Source organism: Puma concolor, chromosome B4 (genome assembly GCF_028749965.1).
Source record: "Puma concolor isolate L17-30 chromosome B4, mPumCon1.1.hap2, whole genome shotgun sequence".
NCBI classification, from domain to species: domain Eukaryota; kingdom Metazoa; phylum Chordata; class Mammalia; order Carnivora; family Felidae; genus Puma; species Puma concolor.
This window is the reverse complement of record NC_141673.1, coordinates 31,892,879-31,911,998: the sequence shown is the minus strand read 5'-3', so window position 1 is coordinate 31,911,998 and position 19,120 is coordinate 31,892,879. Positions and strand designations below refer to the sequence as shown.

At 33.3% G+C, this 19,120-nt stretch overlaps 1 protein-coding gene across 1 annotated transcript in view; it reads left to right on the top strand.

The window, feature by feature from the left end:
* The window catches only part of TMTC3 (transmembrane O-mannosyltransferase targeting cadherins 3), a 55,366-nt gene that overhangs the window by 20,477 nt on the left and 15,769 nt on the right, over positions 1 to 19,120 (top strand). The window contains exons 3-8 of the mRNA XM_025926833.2: positions 685 to 903; positions 2,826 to 2,925; positions 6,646 to 6,761; positions 7,209 to 7,381; positions 13,196 to 13,448; positions 18,419 to 18,567. Of these exons, the coding sequence (XP_025782618.1) occupies positions 685 to 903; positions 2,826 to 2,925; positions 6,646 to 6,761; positions 7,209 to 7,381; positions 13,196 to 13,448; positions 18,419 to 18,567 (1,010 nt within the window). The remainder of the gene's footprint in view (positions 1 to 684; positions 904 to 2,825; positions 2,926 to 6,645; positions 6,762 to 7,208; positions 7,382 to 13,195; positions 13,449 to 18,418; positions 18,568 to 19,120) is intronic.

Genomic DNA, 19,120 nt, shown 5'->3' with positions numbered 1-19,120 from the left:
GTATTTTTCATAGAACAACTAGACAGTATCATTTTGAGAGTTCACCGTTTAAACTGTGCTGGTAAACATTTAATTCTTATATTTCCTTTTGAAGAGCTAGCCAGCAGTTATATAAATGCTGGTATTGGTATAGATGGGGATATAGGCTTTGGAAGGAATCTTTTGGTCTAATTTGATCAGTGCTATTATATTTTTATTTTATATTTTATTTTATATTTTTATTTTTAGAGAGCACACAAGAGTGGGGGGAGGGACAGAGTGGGGCAGAGAAAGAGAACCTTAGGTAGGCTCCACCCCTCAGTGCAGAGCCTGATGCAGGACTTGATCCCACAACTCTGGTATCATGACCTGAGCTGAAATCAGGAGTCGGACACTCAACCAACTGAGCCACCCAGGTGCCCCTATTTTTTTCTTTTTTGAATTTGTGTGTTAAAGAGGGTTAAAAGTCAAATGTTCTTCCTCTGCTGTTGATTCTTCATTATATTTAGGAGAGGAAATTGCCTTGTTGTGGGACTAAGGAAATAGGAAAACACAGCTTATAAAGCTATATTTTATGTTTGTGTTATCCTTGGAGCATTCATTTCATTATTTTATTGCTAGTTTCAACAGTAAATACAGCAATTAGTTTGTGTGCCCTGAAGGACCATGGTACTTTAATGATGATGATTGTTTTTTTCCTTTCAGGAGAGAAGCCACAAGTCTTACCGTCCCTTAACAGTATTGACATTTCGCTTAAATTATCTGTTTAGTGAGCTGAAACCAATGTCATATCATCTCCTAAATATGATTTTTCATGCTGTGGTTAGTGTGATATTTCTTAAAGTCTGCAAACTTTTTCTGGACAACAGGAGTAGTGTCATTGCTTCTCTACTTTTTGCAGTGCATCCAATACACACAGAAGCAGTAAGTAAAACTGTGAATCAATTTTTTTCTTTCTTTTTTTTTTTTTTTAGCAGAGCCTACATAATGATTATAATGGTATATGTTTTTAAGAAAAAATTTAACTGTGGCTTTAAATCAAATATTTGAAGATTTTTTAATTAGTGTAAGTCTTAACTTTCTAGGCTACATAAAATTTTTAAATTTAAAAGAAGTTTTGAAACAAGCATTTATTATTTAAGGGTATAAGATATAATTGCTCAAGATTAGTAATGTAAAATATAAATGAATATAGGTCTTTTTTGCTAATTTTTTTATGAATATAGATATAAAATATTTGTCAACTTGGCATTGTTGTTTCAAAGGATAGGAAATATTTAGTAAGGCAAATTTAAGTAAAGGATGAAAATATATCAAAATATATGTAAACATAAACACATCCTAACAAATGATGATACCCAGTACTTTCATGTTGTCTCTTGCCATGTGTTTCAAAATTGTTAGCTGTCTCTGCTGTTGCCAATATGTCTGTCAGCCAGTACCTCCTAAGACATACTTAAACTATAACTTTATTTTTCTTGAAAACCGTGAAACCCCAAAACTGCGCACAACAGAGCAAAGAGAACTCTGTTCGATTGCTTTGTTATGAGCTTTTGGTTGTAAGCAAAAAAAATGTGTATGTTTAAACTCCAAGTGTTTGAATGTCTGTGTGTATTAGAAGGGGTGTGTGTGTCTCTCACTGTCTTGAACCTTTTTATGTCTAATTGAACAGATATTTTTCCATATGTTTATAAAAATGATAGGTTGTTTTAAATTCTACAGTGAATTCAAAGTACTTTTTTTTCTTTTTTTAATTTTTTATTTATTTAAAAAAATTTTTTTAAGTGTTTGTTTATTTTTGAGACAGACAGAGCATGAGCCAGGGAGGGGCAGAGAGAGAGGGAGACACAGCATCCGAAGCAGGCTCCAGGCTTGGAGCTGTCAGCACAGAGCCCGATGTGGGGCTTGAACTCATAGACCATGAGATCATGACCTGAGCCAAAGTTGACGCTTAACCAACTGAACCACCCAGGTGTCACGAGAGTACTTTGTTTTTAAGTTTATTTATTTTGAGAGAGAGTATAAGTAGGACAAAGGCAGAGAGAGAATCCTAAGCAGGCTGCACACTGTCAGCAGAGATCATGACCTGAGCCGAAATCAGGGGTCAATGCTTAACTGACTGAGCCCCCTAGGCGCCCCCAAACTTTTTATATACTGGCCTCTTTTTTTTCTTTTTTTTAAGTTTATTTGTTTTGAGAGGGAGAGAGAGAATCCCATGCACGCTCTATGCTGACAGCAGAGATCATGACCTGAGCTGAAATCAGGAGTTAACGCTTAACTGATTCAGGCACTCAGGCATACTTTAAAGGAAGAGGTTTGAGGGTTTTATATTTTAATTTTTTAGAATTTAAAAGGGCTTTTTAAAGTTCATTGTCTTTAGTTTATAAGTTTATTTTGAGATAGACCTTACTGAATTTATGATGTTTTTATATTTTAAGAACACTTGTATTTTAAGAAAATATGTAAGGTCTTAGGTTTTTTGTTTTTTTTAATTAAGACCTACTCTAGATATTGTACTAATATTATATAAGATGTTACTGTTGATGGAAGCTGGGTAAACCGTACACAGGACTTCTCTGTATCTATTTTTGCAACTCCCTGTGGGTCTGTAATTATTTCAAAATAGTGATGATAATAGAACTATTGTAGAGTCACTGGAAAATATATTTTTATGGAAGATACACAGATTCACCACACGAGGGCACTCAAAGAATGTCTAAGAAACTGAAATATGCTTGAAAAATTATGGCAATTTAATTTCTAAAGTGCTGTTCCTATTATATATGGTAGTTAAATTTTCAAGAGGCTCTTCATTAATATGAACTCCTCTCCCTTTCCCTTTTTAGGTAACCGGTGTTGTAGGAAGAGCAGAACTTTTGTCATCTATCTTTTTTCTAGCTGCATTTTTGTCATATACCAAATCAAAAGGACCAGATAATTCCATAGGTAAGTGTCTAACGTTTAATTTTTTTTTCTATAGATATAAAACTTGCTAAGTAATTTTTACTTACTCTATTTGTTATAAAATATATGCCACACTTGGGTTTATCTTTATATATTACTATTTCAGCACGTATGGACATACGAACATGATATGCAACATTGTCAATAGTAAAAATTATTTTTGTATGCAGTTTATATTTTATCATAACTAACAGATTCTGTATTTAATTTAACTTAAAAAATTTACCCTAGAGTATAGGAGTTTTAGAGTCATTCCTAGTTCCATCTGTTGTTACCTATCAAAGATACAAGTACTAATACTTCAGTTGTCTTTCTGTAATAACACCTGTGAAGGCCATGAATTGTATTGTTTAGATAAAGTTGAAAGCCTATTAGAATATAACTTTTATTAGGTGTTGATCATAGTTCAGCTATTTATGGAGTCCCTACCATGTGGCCCACCCTGGAAAATGCTTTGTACACATTAGCTCATTAATCCTAGTTATGCCAGGTATTATCAGAAAACAAGTTCCAGGCAATAAAAATGATTTGTGTGAACAGTAGACCTGAAAGAGGTTTTACATAATAGTAACCTGTATTTGGTTGATCTAAACTTTAACTCTATTTTTTTTTTCCCTACATCATTGGAGAATTTTCTCACTATAAACCCAAAGTACTGATGATAAGGGGCCTAATTTTATATTAACGGAAACTAAGTTTCAACAAATAAGTGATTTAGCCAAACACCTTTAGTGTTGTCTTAGATTTGTAATATAGGTAGGTTTCTATCTCCATTTCCTGGAATGGAGTTCCTGGTATACAGTAGGTGTTCAGTATATACTTGTTGAGCAAATGACCAAGTCAGCGATTAAATTATAATTAAAAAAAGTGCTGAACCTGCTTTGGACCTCTCTCTGTCCAAATAACTCCCATAGTCCTATTCCACATTACATAATTTTATACTTGAGACCATAAACAGATTTGTCATCATCTTTTGTATTCACTATTTAACATATGTGTCCTTGCAAAGGTTTCCAATTTGTAATTATTTGATCACTTTAAATTCTAGGTTATTCATGACCCACACCCATTTTGAAAGCATGATCCACCTCAGGGCCTTTGCTTCTTTCTGTTACTTTGGGTTTCTGCTCAGATGCCATTAGCAGCACCACTCATCTTCCCATTCCTTTCTATTTCCCTTCACCTTCTGTTTTTCTTTATTAACACTTAGATCATCAGTTAACAGATAAATCTTGTTTATATGACTATTATCTTTCTCCTCCACAAAATGTAGTAGATACTTAAAATAACTATTTGAATATATGTGATTGCTAAAGGTTTGTATCTTTATACATGTAAAATTCAGTTTAGAAACCTATATTTTGAAATTGGAATGAATTTTAATGATTGAAATGGATTCTGTATTTATACGTGTATATTTTTAAGTGTTGTTAGTGTATCTAGCAGGGGGATTGTTTTGGACAAAATTACACATGGTTAACTTTAACCCCAGAGATCTATTTATAAAATCAAAGTATGTGTTCATACAGTAATGTAATCACCAAAAATTGAAGAACTGAAGTGACTGGTTTCAATAAAGCTTTTGCCTTTATTAGAGCTGTTAGTTGCTGAGATTGAATCCAGCATTACAGAATGCAGCTGTTTGCTTTCTGTCTTGGAGTGGAATTACAAACTAGGAGAAGCTCTGAATTTAATGTCAGAAGAACCAAGTTAAAGTCCTGATTTCTTTATTGTGCATGACTGTTTTTTGGACCTCTAAAATTCTTTCTTCATCTTAAAAATGCACATGATTACATCTTCCCTTATATCACAGTAGAGTGATTTTGAGACTCAAATAATATATGCTAAACTGGCTATACAAGCCATTTGATATATTGTTTTAAATATCTTTTCAAGGCCGTTATTTCCCACTAATTTTTATTATATTCATACCCTTCCATTCATACTATTCTCTGTATCATTCATTTGCTAACCTTATTCCCTCCTCCTCTCTATGCATGCATACCTCTTCCCCAGTTTTTCTATGTATATATCTTCAAGGTTCAACTTTAGGTTCAGCTTGTTTTGTAAATAATCATCTACTGATTTCTTTCCTGTATGAATTTCTTATGGAATTTAGCATTATGTTTCATTCCTTGGTATAATGTACTTTTGTATTGATGGTTTTGATCTGACTAGAATATGAGATTTTTTTTTTTTTTTTTTTTTTTTTTTTTTTTTAGGAAAGGAATACTGTTTTACTGGGTATCTCCAATAGTATTTGAAGGTTTTTTGTTTTTCTTTCAGTAATTTTAATCAGTAGAGTATTTTAAAGTTGAAAACAATTTCAAAAATAAATGAATTTCTGGAGTAAGCCCAACAACAAAAGAGGATATATCAAACTCATGAATTATTTTTCTATTTATACTTGGATTTAAGTCAATTATTTGAGATTTTGCTCTGATTAATGTTCTTAATAAATAAACCTGAGGTCACACAATTATACTGCAATATGCTTTTTTAACTTGAAAAGAATTGGAGGTCATATTTTACAGTAGGAAAACTTAAGCTCAGAAAACTTGTTCAAAGTCATAAAGCAAGTTAGTAGATATGGAATTATTCTCAAAATTCATTCTTCTTGAATCAAATTATTACTACTAACTAGTTGTTATTGCTTAAAGTTGATGAAGTAGGTTTTCTATTTAAGTAGGACTTATGAATATTCTATTGATAGTATTTTTAAGTATATATATATATATATATATATATATGTACATATATATGTATGTGTATATATATCCTGAGAGAGAGTGCAAGAAGGGGAGGGGCAGAGAGAGAGAGGAACACTACCAGCACAGCCCAATGCAGGGCTCGAACCCACAAAGCCGTGAGATCATGACCTGAGCTGAAACCAAGAGTTTGACACTTAACTGACTGAGCCACCCAGGTGCCCTCTAATGCAGATTTTTTAAAAGAATAATATTAATTTAAATTCTATTTATCTGTTTCAGTTTTTATACTCTTTAAAATAAGAATGTTATTCTACTTTGCTTAGTAGTTTTCAGTTTGAAGTTTTTAATAAATGACAGATATAATAAAACATATAGATGTCTGTGTAATAATTTAAAGAATTTGCCTTCATTTCACATACATGGTTCATTAATCACAACACTCCAGCCTTTAAGCTTCCCTTCTCCAATTTGGCCACCCTACCTTTGTTTTAAAAATTAGTATTTCAGGGCGCCTGGGTGGCTAAGTCGGTTAAGTATTTGACTCTTGATTTCAGCTCAGGTCATGATCTCAGGGTTCCTGAGATTGAGCCCAGCTTTGGGCTCTGTGCTGACAGCAGGGAGCCTGCTTGGGATTCTCCCCCCCTCTCCCCCCCGCCGCCCCTCCCTGTGTGCGTGCATGCATGCGTGCATGCTGTCTCTCTCTCTCAAACTAAATAAACTTTTTAAAAACATTTCATTAGATAATTTTCCTCTCTACAAAAATTTTTTAGTTTAAGTTATACATTTCGATGTTTTGTTTTGGGTATATAAAATCACAACATTTAAATACATTTTGAAATATGAAGTATAGGTTAATGGGAAATAACACAAATGTGAATATAGAATCATGAGTTTTTTAGTAATGTCCAGCAGTTGTGTAACTTAAAATATTCATTTATGATACTGTAAAATTGTTTTGTGTAGTTTATATTTTTCTGTTCTTAAATTGCAGTATGGACTCCAATTGCTTTGACAGTGGTTTTAGTTGCTGTTGCAACATTGTGTAAAGAACAAGGAATAACAGTTGTGGGAATTTGCTGTGTGTATGAAGTATTTATTGCCCAAGGGGTAAGGAGAAATAAAATTTTTATTGTTATCTTTTATCCTATTTGAATTTGATGATAATAAACTTGGTTTCTAAATGTGTCATTATAAATTATTCTCTTTACCAATAATGTTACCAAAAATTTGCAAGAAACTGGCATATTTTGTCCTCGTAGCCACTGAAAATTACTTAACATTTTATAACTCCTTCAGTTTTTTAAGACTGTTGTTTCAGTTTTAATAATGGAACCATTAGGTAATTTGGAAATGTACACAGTAATACCGTCCAATATGATTCATTATTGGGTAAGATTATTGGACTCAGTTTTATTCCTTATCAGTTCCACACATTGCTCCATACTGATTTTATAATTACAGTCAATTTATATCTAATCTTGCATTTTGAATGTATTGCATTGTTGAAAACGTTGTAGTATATTGTTATTTAAAACTTTTTTTTTCCTTTTGCAGTATACTTTGCCATTATTATGTACTACTGCCAGACAGTTTTTCCGTGGGAAGAGTAATATTCCATTTTCTATGCTGCAGACACTAATAAAACTCATTGTTTTGATGTTCAGTACACTATTACTTGTTGTGATTAGAGTCCAGGTCATTCAGTCCCAACTTCCAGTATTCACCAGGTATGGAAATTCTGGTTCTTTTTTTTGTTTTTGTTTTTGTTTTTGTTTTGTTTTGTTTTGTTTTCATCCTTTCTTTAACTCTTGATGTTCAGTGATTATAATAGAAGTGTTTGATTTACATTGAGTTTTTTTTCTTTTTTCATGTTTGTTTATTTATTTATTTATTTATTTATTTAGAGAGAGAGTAAAAACAGCACAAGCAAGGGAGGAGCAGAGAGAGAGGGTGAGAGAATTCCAAGTAGGCTCCACGCTGTCAGCACAGAGCCCAATGTGGGGCTCAATCTCATGAATCATGAGATCACGACCTGAGCTGAAATTAAGAGTTGGCTGCTAAATGACTAAGCCACCCAGGCGCCCCTACATTGAAGTTTTTTTTAACAGCTTTTTGTATAATTAATATTTTTTTAAAACCTGCATATATTTATAATGTACAAATTAGTAAATTTTGACATATTGAGTACACTCATGAAACCAATGAATGAAAATAATGATTTTAACCTAATGAAAATTTAACCTATTTTAACTTAATTGGTTATTAAGTGATGTCTTATATAGTTTAAGTGATTTTTATCTACTTGTTCTATTATTAAGTAGAGGATGTTGAAATCTTTGACTATAATTGTAGATTGGTCTATTTCTTCTTGTAGTTTTTACTTCATGTGTTTTAAAGCTCTATTTTCAAGTGGTTAACATCTAGGATTATAATGTCTTGATGAATTAATCCCTTTACCTTTATTAATGAGTTTCTTTATCCTTAGTAATAATCTTTACTCAGAAATTCACTTTATATCTCTTTTGTTAGAGTTACATGGTTTATCTTTTTCCATCTTTTTACTTTTTATCTATCAATATCTTTTTTTTTATTTTGAGAGAGCAGGGAGAGACAGAGAGAGGGAGAAAGAAAATTCCAAGCAAGCTTTGAACTGTCAGCACAGAGCCCAGGGCAGGTCTCAATCCCACAAACCATGAGATCATGACCTGAGCTGAAATCAAGAGTCGAACACTTAATCAACTGAGCCATCCAGGCACTACTATCAGTATCTTTGAAATTGATATCTTACAGGCTGCATATAATTGAGTCTTCCTTTTTTGTTTGATCAGATAATCTGTTTTTTAAATGAGGTGTTTCAGCCATTTACATTTAATGTGATTTTCGTATTGTACCATTTTTGTTTGTGACTAAAGGACTTTATCATTTCTTGACCTGTAGGTCTGTTGATGCCAAATTGTTTTAGCTTTTGTATATAAAAATATCTTTATTTTACCTTTGTTTTTGAAAAATATTTTCCCTGAGTTTAGAATTCTACACTGACTGTTTTGCATTCAGCACTCTAAAAATGTTGCTCTACTATTTTCTAGCTTGCATTGTTTTTACTGGGAAAACCTCTGTCATCTTTATTTTTGTGCTTCTGCATATAGTGTGTCTTTTTCTCTATGCCTGCTTTTATTATTTTCTCCTCACCATTGTTTCTCTTTTTATTTTATTTTTTAAATTGAGACATAACTGATCTATAACACTATATGAATTTTAGGTATACAGTGTCATGATTTAGTATATGCGTGTTGAGAAATTATCACAATAAATTTACTTAACATCCATCACCACACATAATTACAGAGAATTTTTTTCTTGTGATGAAAACTTTTACAATCTACTTTCTTTGCAGCTTTCAAATATGTAATATGGTATTATTAACTGTAGTCCCCATGCTGCATATTACTACTGTAGGACATACTTATCATATAACAAAATTTGGGTGAAGGTGGTCAAATGATACAAACTTCTGGTTACCCTTACTTTTATTTTCATGTGCACTGTGCTTAGGTTAACTGAGTTTAGAATCTATGTGTTTTAGTATGTAAATTTTGGAAATGTTTTAGCCATTACTCATTGAAATTTGTTTCTATTCTTCTAGGACCCCAATTACATGTAAATTAGGCCTTTTGAAGTTGTCACACTAATGCTCTGTTTATTCCCCTCCCAAAACTATTTTCTCCGTTTTCATTTTGGTAGTTTCTTCTGCTTTGCATTCAAGTTCACTGGTCTTTTTTATGCAATGTCGAGTCTCCCTTTAATTTTTTCTAGTTTTTTCATTTCAGACAGTTTTCATCTCTAGAAATTCTGTTTAAGCCTTTTTTCTATGTTTCATGTCTTTACATGTTCTAGTACTTTAATGTCTTCATCTACTAATTTTCTTGTGTGTGTCATTTCTTAGTTTAGATTGAATAATTTTTCTCTTCATAGATTATATGTTTCTACTTTTTCACATGCCCAGTAACTTTTTAGTAGATGCCATATGTGAGTTTTACTTTAATATATTCCTATAAATATTTTAGAGCTTTATTTTGGGATGCATTTAAGTTATTTGAGAGATGTTTCATCTTCTAGTCTTGCTCTTAAGCTTTGTTATATGAGACCACAGCAGCATTTATGATAGAGGTAATTTTCTTCCACTACTGATTCTGTCTGATAGACTGTGACTTATGAGAGCTTTTATTCTGGCTGCTGAGGAACTGTTCCCAGCTCTGTATGGCATTTGAGAATTTTTATCTAATTCGTTTGAGAGGTAGTTTCCTATTTCTATTATTTTTCCTGCTGCTGTAACAAATTAGCAGAAACTGGGTAGCTTAAAGCAGCAGAAATTTATTCTCTTACAGTGATGGAGGCCACAGTCCAAACTGTGTCAGGCATAGTTGGTTCCTTCTGAAGACTCTCAGGAAGAAGTCTGTTCCATGCCTCTTTCCTAGTAGCTTCTAGTGGTTGCTAGCAGTCTTTGGCATTCCTTGGTGTGTTGCTGTATCACTGCAGTGATTATACATTTGGTTTAAGGCTCACCCTAATCCAGTGTGACCTCATCCTAACTTGACTAATTACATTGGCAAAGAACCTATTTCCAAATAAGGAAAAAAATCTGAGGTTCTGGATAGACATGAATGTTTGAGAGACATGGTTCAACCCACTACACTGACCTTGAGTATTTCCATATATATATGCTGATTGGTTCTGATCAGTACTACAGACTGGAAGGAGACCCTCTACAGATCTGAGTTCTCTTTGTCAGCAGCTTTCTTCTCTCTGGTATTCTCCCCCACTGACTCTATCGACTTGGGCTCCTAGGGATCCCAGCTCCATCTTCACAACTCAGGGATACTCCTAGGCTCCACTGGGTTCTCCCTCAATGCTCCACAGACTAAGAACTGTATCCAAGTATTGAACTTTCCAGGTAGGGTTTCCCTCATTTGTTTTCCTTCTCTTGGGTATCATTGTCTTTCTTTGCCTGATACCCAACTGTGTTATGTCTTGTCCAGTTCTTCTCTCCTTTAAGACTAGAAGCAAAAAGGGGCGCCTGGGCGGCTCAGTCAGTTGGGTGTCCGACTTCAGCTCAGGTCATGATCTCACCGTCCGTGAGTTCGAGCCCCACATCAGGCTTTCTGCTGATAGCTCAGAGCCTGGAGCCTGCTTTGGATTCTGTGTCTCGTTCTCTCCCTGCCCCTCCCCCCACTAGCACTCTGTGTCTCTCTCTCAAAAATAAAATAAAAACATTAAAAAAAATTAAAAAAAAAAGACTAGAAGCAAAAGTTATACTGAATTTAACAGTCTACATATCTTGTTTTCCTGCTCTAACATTTAGCATTTTCCCATTTCACCTTTTTCAGGGTAAAATTTATAATGAAATTTATAGGGGCACCTGGGTGACTCTGTCGGTTAAGCATCTAATTCTCAATTTCGACTCAGGTCATGATCTCATGGTTTGTGAGATTGAATCCTGCATTGGGGCTCTGCCCTAACATTGCAGAACCTGCTTGGGATTCTCTCTCTCTCTCTCTCTCTCTCTCTCTCTCTCCCTCTCCCTCTCCCTCTCTCTCCCTCTCTCTCTCTCTCCCTCTCTCTCTGCCCCTCCCCAACTCACACTCTCTCTCAAAAAAAGAAAAAAGTTAAAAAAAAATAAAATGAAATTTATACTAGTTTCTTACCCAATTTTATTTAAGTGACTAACGTTACATGCAAGATCTTTTAACATTTCCACGCAATATTCCTTTCAGTAGCATTTTTTTCTTTGAAGAATAATTACTTTCTAATTTTATGAATTTTTACTTCTGAGTCTAGCTGTGGTAAACTGAACCAACTTATTTAAATAGTAAAATATGGAAAAGAGATTAAACTGTAAATATTTTATATTTCCTTCTTTACCCTCATATTCAGTGTTACTGTTTTTATTCCTTTTAGAGAATTTGCATCAACTGTTTTTATCTCCATTTCTGTAGTATGATAATGTGGTTTATATGTATTAATGTATTTTGTGTATGTGTGGATTGCTATATGGATTATATTACATATAAATATATATTTTCCAAATATAAGCATTTAAAAGTATGCGTATATATAAATTTCTTGTATTAAATTATCGGTGAAGTTGACTATAATATGGTTTCACATGCTTTGCCACATGTTCTTTTTCTATAGTACAGTTATTAAATCAGCTATTCTAAATAAACTATTAATTATAAAACTGAACTTCGAATAGTGGATTATAGGAAAAAAGACAGCCTTGTGTTCAGTTCTGTTCGTTATTTGATAATTCAAGCCTTGACTCAAGATTTGTTATTTTTCATATATGTAGACATTCAAATATGAAAGTTTTAAAAATGATGTTATTTGTTTAAATAGTATTTACTGTTTCCCAGCCATTTGAATTTTTAAGAAGACCAAGTCAAATAAATGGTAGAGGTTGATTTTTTTTATTAACTCATTCATTATAAAATGACAAATTGGGCTTTTAAACACTAATATTAACAAAACCAATAAAATTTTGAATGTAGCCTAAAGAAATGAGTATCTGAAGCCATTCATTTGAAATATACTTAAAAAATGATTTGACTATGGTTTGACTTAGTTTGCAAGAAGCAGACTGAATTAATGAAACATACATGTAATATATCGTGGCCTGGACTAATATAAAATAGGATATAAGCAAACTGTAAGAGACTCTTAACTATAGAGAAGAAACTGAAGGTTGATGGAGGGAGGTGGGTGGGGGATGGGCTAAATGGGTGATGGGCATTAAGGAGGGCACATGGGATAGCACTTATATATATAAGTTATATATGTTATATGTAAGTTATATATAAGTGATGGATCACTAAATTCTACACAGAAACCACATATGTTTTACCATGTATGTTAACTAGAATTTAAATAAAAACTTGGAAAAAAAAGTATAAGCTTATGTTAGTATATAGTAGGAGAAAAAGTAGAACACAAATAAAATGTTACATAGGGAAATACAGCTACTATTCTATACTGAAATTTGGTTTCAGCTTCCTAAAAGTCTAAGCAAAGAGGAAAAGCTCATAGGTGATACAGTTTTTTCTGTCCATGACAAAAGAAAACCTTTCTTTCTAGGAAGCATAATTTTTATTAGCATTTAGTGCTGAAAGAAGCATCTCATGCAGAAGAAAATATTGGTTAGTGTTCTCCAAAGCACTCGTACAGCACCTACAACGAGTCTATTAAAATGTTCTTTTTACTTTTAATCAGGTTATAATTTAATGAAAGCACTTCTGCAGGGTACACATGTCTGATCTAGTTGCCCTTCCAACCATTCCTCATAGATTCTCAACTAGATATTTCATAAGGGTTGGACATTTTGAACTCCAGTGAGGACTGAGGTATTCATAAAAAATACTTTGTCATTTTAAGTGAGATTACATATGAAATACTGCTTTTTGGTATTTTATTTATATGTTACATATTAATTTTGTGTTTGAAACGTGTTTTAGATTAAATAACTTTTTTTTTTAATCTTTTTACAGATTTGATAACCCAGCTGCTGTAAGCCCAACTCCTACAAGGCAGCTAACTTTTAACTACCTCCTTCCCTTGAATGCTTGGCTTCTATTAAATCCTTCAGAACTGTGCTGTGATTGGACCATGGGAACAATACCACTTATAGAATCATTTCTAGATATTCGAAATCTTGCCACATTTATTTTCTTTTGCTTTTTGGGGGCTTTGGGGGTATTCAGTCTCAGATACCCTGGTGATTCCTCCAAGACTGTTTTAATGGTAAGAAAACTTTCTTAATTTTTCAATTGATACAACATTCAGTTGATTTAAAGACCACCTTTAATTTGTCAAAGCATCTTCTTAGAAACAGTATTTTTGTTTATTCAGCATCACCCTAATTTATTAAATATATATCAGAATTTCATATGCAGGCATATATATTCAGCATGTAAAATAAAAACTGGTTATAAATTTCCCTATTTGGTAGGAACTCTGAAATCATGAAGCATCCCTTTTGGCATCATTATCTTCTACTTCTTTATCCAAGTAGATTATACACTTTTTTTGAGGAAATGGATCATGTTATATACTTTGTGTTCTTGACACAGAGAAGAATGTCATGTAAGGTAGACAGCTAGAAACATATTAGCTCTTTAGTTCTCATTAGTAAGACTTCATTATTCTATGAGTTATTTTTTACTATGTTCAGAGGACTCTGATTATGTACAGAGTCTTCTTATTCAGGATGTATTTCTTTGTAATTTTCGTACTTTGCTGTCACTTCTAACAGTTTTGTTTTCCTTTAAATTATTGAAGACAATAATAATCTTTAACATTTTCTTGAGCATTTGCTACATGCCAGAAAGTGTTTCTAATACTTTACAAATACATCATACCTGGCTGCAGTCACTAGATTAGTCATTCACTAAAAGTTTTTTGTTGTGATCTGTGTACCAGGCAGCATTTTAGGCACTGAGGATATGATAAATACAAGGCCCCGATTACCAGGGAATTGGCATTTTGGAAAAATTTGAAGCTAATCTCTGATATATAGAGACAATTGAAAGAATATAGGGTTTGGGAGAAAGATCATATTTACTATTATTTTTTGATCTGTTGAGTTTGATCCTAGTGGGGAATTTGAATAGCACCTGGTGCCTGGAGTTCAGAGGAGACGCCTAAGCTACACATAAAAAATTGATTGCAGTATTGGCATAGAGATAGTAATTGAAACCAGGATATGATTAAGAAAGTCTATGGCGATTTTAGAGGTTTCTCACCTGGGGTTTTGTCACTGTTCTCAAAGATAGTAATCAGCTATTACCATTGTAGATGCATGGAATAGAAGATAATTCATACACATAATTAATGCCTTGGAGTATTTGGTCTTAATTCTTCCTCAGTAGATAGTTGAAGGGGCTAGATAGAGTGAAAAGAAAAGAAACCTACAAGTAGGTCTTTACCTAGGTGCCTTAGTTGGTTAAGCATCTGACTCTGGATCTCAATATAGATTTTGTTCTCAGGATCCTGAGTTCAAGCCCCACGCTGTGCTCCACACTGAGTGCAGAGCCTGCTTAAAATAAGTCAGTCAGAGAAAGATCTCCTATGATTTCACTTATATGTAGAATTTGAGGACCTTAACAGATGAACATAGGAGAAGGGAAGGAAAAATAAGATAAAAACAGAGAGGGTGGCAAACCATAAGAGACTCTTAAATACAGAGAACAAACTGAAGGTTGGTGAGGAGTGTGTTAAATGGGCAACAGGCAATAAGGAGGGCACTTTTCGAGATGAGCACAGGGTGTCAGATGTAAGAGATGAATCACCAGGTTCTACTCCTGAAGCCATGACCACACTGTATATTAACTTGAGAAAATAATAAAAATAAAAAAAAAAAGACCTTCTCTATTTAGATACTGTGTAGAAGAGAATGAACCTAAATAGGAGCTAGACCAAGTGGACAGAAAGGTAAGTAAATGTTTTAAGGAAGATGGAATGGTTATCACTAACAGATGCTGTGAAGCAGAAAAGTGAGATCAGTCATATTTTACCTCTTTTGGTGTATTAGTTACTTAAATGAAATTTATTTCTGTGGAAAAATTTGATTAGGAGATAAGGACGTGAAGATTGCTAGTGTAGATAACCAACCCATAAGGTAACTCAACTTTGAATATTTCAAAGGATGAGCAAACTTGAATTTATTACTACCTAAGTGAGAGAATACTATGCCGACTTCAAGTATCACAGACTGATCTCATGTAGAGCTTGGAGGAAGCATGAAGATCTAGATTTGGTGTACCTTCAGAAGTAGGAGAATCACTTTCATTGGAGTACTCAGTTGGCTGACTTTTAGAAGCAGGGGATGTCAATAATGGGTTGATTTGCAAAAACATACTCATTGATTTGAATTGTTGATTAAGTGGGGTTAAAACGAGCTACTTCATACCCCCACTATAAAAGTGCTTTCATAAGAGTGTGGGAACTTGATTTACACCTGAAGTACATAATGAATGGTAACGTTGCATAATGGTAACGTAAATATATGTTGTCAAAGGACATGTTTAAGATTGGGGAGACAAGAGCATATTTAAATATGGATAGGAACGATACATTTGATTAGAAAGTGGCTGAGTAAATGAGGGGATGGCTAATTGTGAGATTTGTGCGGAGCAAGGGCCATGTAGATACAGCTCAGGTTTGGCCTGAGACAGATGAAGATGCCTCTTATATCTCAGAATGGATGGAAATACATGTGAATGTGGATGTTGGTTGGTATAGGAGCAGGGAATTCAAGGAATTCTTGTTTTATGAGTGTAGTTTTCTCTGTATGTTTGGAAGTATAGTCACCTGCTGAAAATGTCATGGATCAGAAGTTTAAAGTAATCAAGATTTAAAATCTAGGAGAGTGGGAATGAGCCTACCAAAGAAACCTAGAAATTCTGAGCAGTCTTAAGAATCATTTTGAAGTTGACCATGAATTTTTGATGATACTGATCTGTTCTGCTTTGGGACTGTCTCTAGTAGTGCTTTGTTGCTCAGGTAAATACAAAGCAGATATATGGTAGAACACATCCAAAGCCGAGGTTCTGCTAAAAGAAAGGAAAAATAAGGAAGGTTGGGTGAATTTAAAATTTGGGCAAATAAAGTAATGATTTATGTAATGTAAGCTGAATAAAAAATAAAGAGAGGATCGTGCCAGTGAAGTAAGCATAGATTTACATAAATTTTATTTTATGTGTATAAAAGAACAATTGTGACCTTAAGTACTGCCTTAAGAGAGTACTAAACAGGTTATTTTTTATGGTGATATTTTCTGAAGATCTATGGAAGGGACTGAGTAGATCAAAGGAGTGCCTGCCAAGTACCAGATACCATGATAAGCACTTACTAAATAAAATGCCATATGTATCAACAATATAAGCAGTTATTAATCCCTTTTTATGAAGAAACACTGATTGGCAAGATGATTGAGTGGTTTACCTTATTATGTTACATAAGAAATAAGAAGTCAAAGAGATTTGTCCAAACTCTGTGAGCTTTCCACTACCACCTTTTCTTTTCTGTTGTTGTTGTTTTTTTAATGTTATTTTTGACAGAGTGCAAGTGGGGGAGGGGCAAAGGGAGAGACACAGAATCAAAAGCAGACTCCAGGCTCTGGGCTGTCAGCACAGAGCCTGACATGGGGCTCGAACCAGCAAACCATGAAATCATCACCTGAGCTGAAGTCAGATACTTAACCATCTGAGCCAGCAAGGCACCCCTAACACCTGTTGTTTTAAAGAGAATTTTATGTTACTGAAGAAGGAACTTATGGTAGCCATAGTTACCTAGGTTAGCATATACCAGTAGAGAACATATTAGAACTTTTCATTAAGTTAATTAGAGGCATTCCTTATCTAGGAACCGGTAGGTTTTTTGTGAGATTGTTTTTTGTGTATGCAGCTTATGCATCACAACCAATGCATCTTTGAATGAATTTAACACTTTTAATTCTTTTAAATAAAATTGCTATAAGGAGCCATAAATTATTTAAAAAAAAATGTTTGCTTGTTTGTTTTTAGAAAAGGACTACATATTTTGGAATGTCTCTTTCGCAGCTAGCTGGTTATTTTTATCAAGCACTCTTGGGAAATGGAAAGTGAAATATGTACTCTGAATGTTTTACCTTTTTGATCAAAAAAGAAAACACTAAAATTTTAGATCTATAAATTAGCGTGATACTGAGCAGTTTGGTAGTGCTTTAGAGTTATTTCCTTATTACAAGTCATTAATTTGTGTGATGGAGAAATACACATCTCTGTATCTATATTTTGCTAATAAAATATAATAAAGGAAAAACAATCTTTCCTCTCAAACTGTTAGAAGACTCAAACTTCTGAAGCTGAAGGAACAATTTGCAGTTATTCAGTTAGATACTATAAAACAAATTAGGGTAACAAATTGTGGAAGCAGATATCCATAGAAACAGGTGTCTTAATAACAACCAACTTCTTTTCACAAGTTATTTGTGTGCTAGCTGTTCGTATCCTATCTTTTTAATGGCTTTATAATCTAGCAACCTTATGTTAACTCGTTTTCAAAATGGCAAAAACAATCTAAGCATTTTTATGATGTTTTATTTCAATGTACAGTGTTAGAATTTTAGAAATTCTTGTAGAATAAAATACTACTATTTAATGGGGCAGTTTTATTTTTGTGTATATGCTAAGCCACTGTTAAATGTATATGATCCATCAGAATGTTATGCAAGTAATGCTGGGGTACAGAAGTAGTAGTCTACTATCTTGTCTGAAGTGTACCTTATGTCATTTCCTCAGTTTCCAATATTTGAATAGTTACAGTAGTAAAATTATAAAAACTTGTATGGTTGGTTTTCTTTTGTTAAAACCTGTTAACATCTTTATCAGTTTATTTTTACCACACGTACTTTAGTTGGATGTTTAAAAATTGTCTTATTTATATATATTCCCCCCAAATTTTTTTTATTTAATTGGATGATCTCTGGTTATAAGTTCTAGCTTGATCTCACTTTGGTGACATAATCCTGATGTCTGTTATTACTATCCCTAAGTTGCCTTCCTTATGTTTAAACTAGTATTGTTTAGAGTATTATTAAAAATGGTCCACCAGTACAGTGAACCATTCAAATTAATGGTCATTTATCATTCAAGTTAAATGATACAATATTTGGATTTTGCTATTGAATGTCCACATATTTTTTAAATAAAATATCTTATTTTTCTTTGTAGGCACTTTGTCTAATGGCATTACCATTTATTCCTGCATCAAACCTTTTCTTCCCAGTGGGATTTGTTGTTGCTGAGCGAGTATTATATGTTCCTAGCATGGGGTTCTGTATTTTGGTAGCCCATGGATGGCAGAAAATATCAAACAAAAGGTGAATTAAAATGTTAGTTCATTTAATGCTTACAAACTATAGAATTAAGTGTGATACATTTAAGTATTTAAAGTGTTTAGTTTTATAAGTCATATTTTTATACCTTTTTATTTTCCATCTTGATCGTTTCCTCATATTTCTGTAATTGAAGTTAAGAAAGCTCCATGGTACCCACCTCACCCTATGTTCTTTCTCTTATTTATATAATTTTGTTGTAAGCCTGAAACCTAACACACTTTGAGTTAGACCCAAATGAAAACAAGGATATTATTGAGACTACAGTTACAAATTACCATTGCCACTTCCACATGCAGTGAACTAAGATATAGGCTTCTTATTTAAGTGAGTCATGTTGATTTAATATATGTAAAATGCATATAGTAAGCAGTCTGTAATTTGATATCACTATCTTCATCATAACTACCATGTCCTAGAGGCCTCAAACTAACAATTAAGGAACAGAATATTCACATTGTATATATGCAAGAAATGGTCACCGACTCTGCTTTCTCACTTTCTAGTCATCCTTCAACACACAGAATTCTGACTTCTC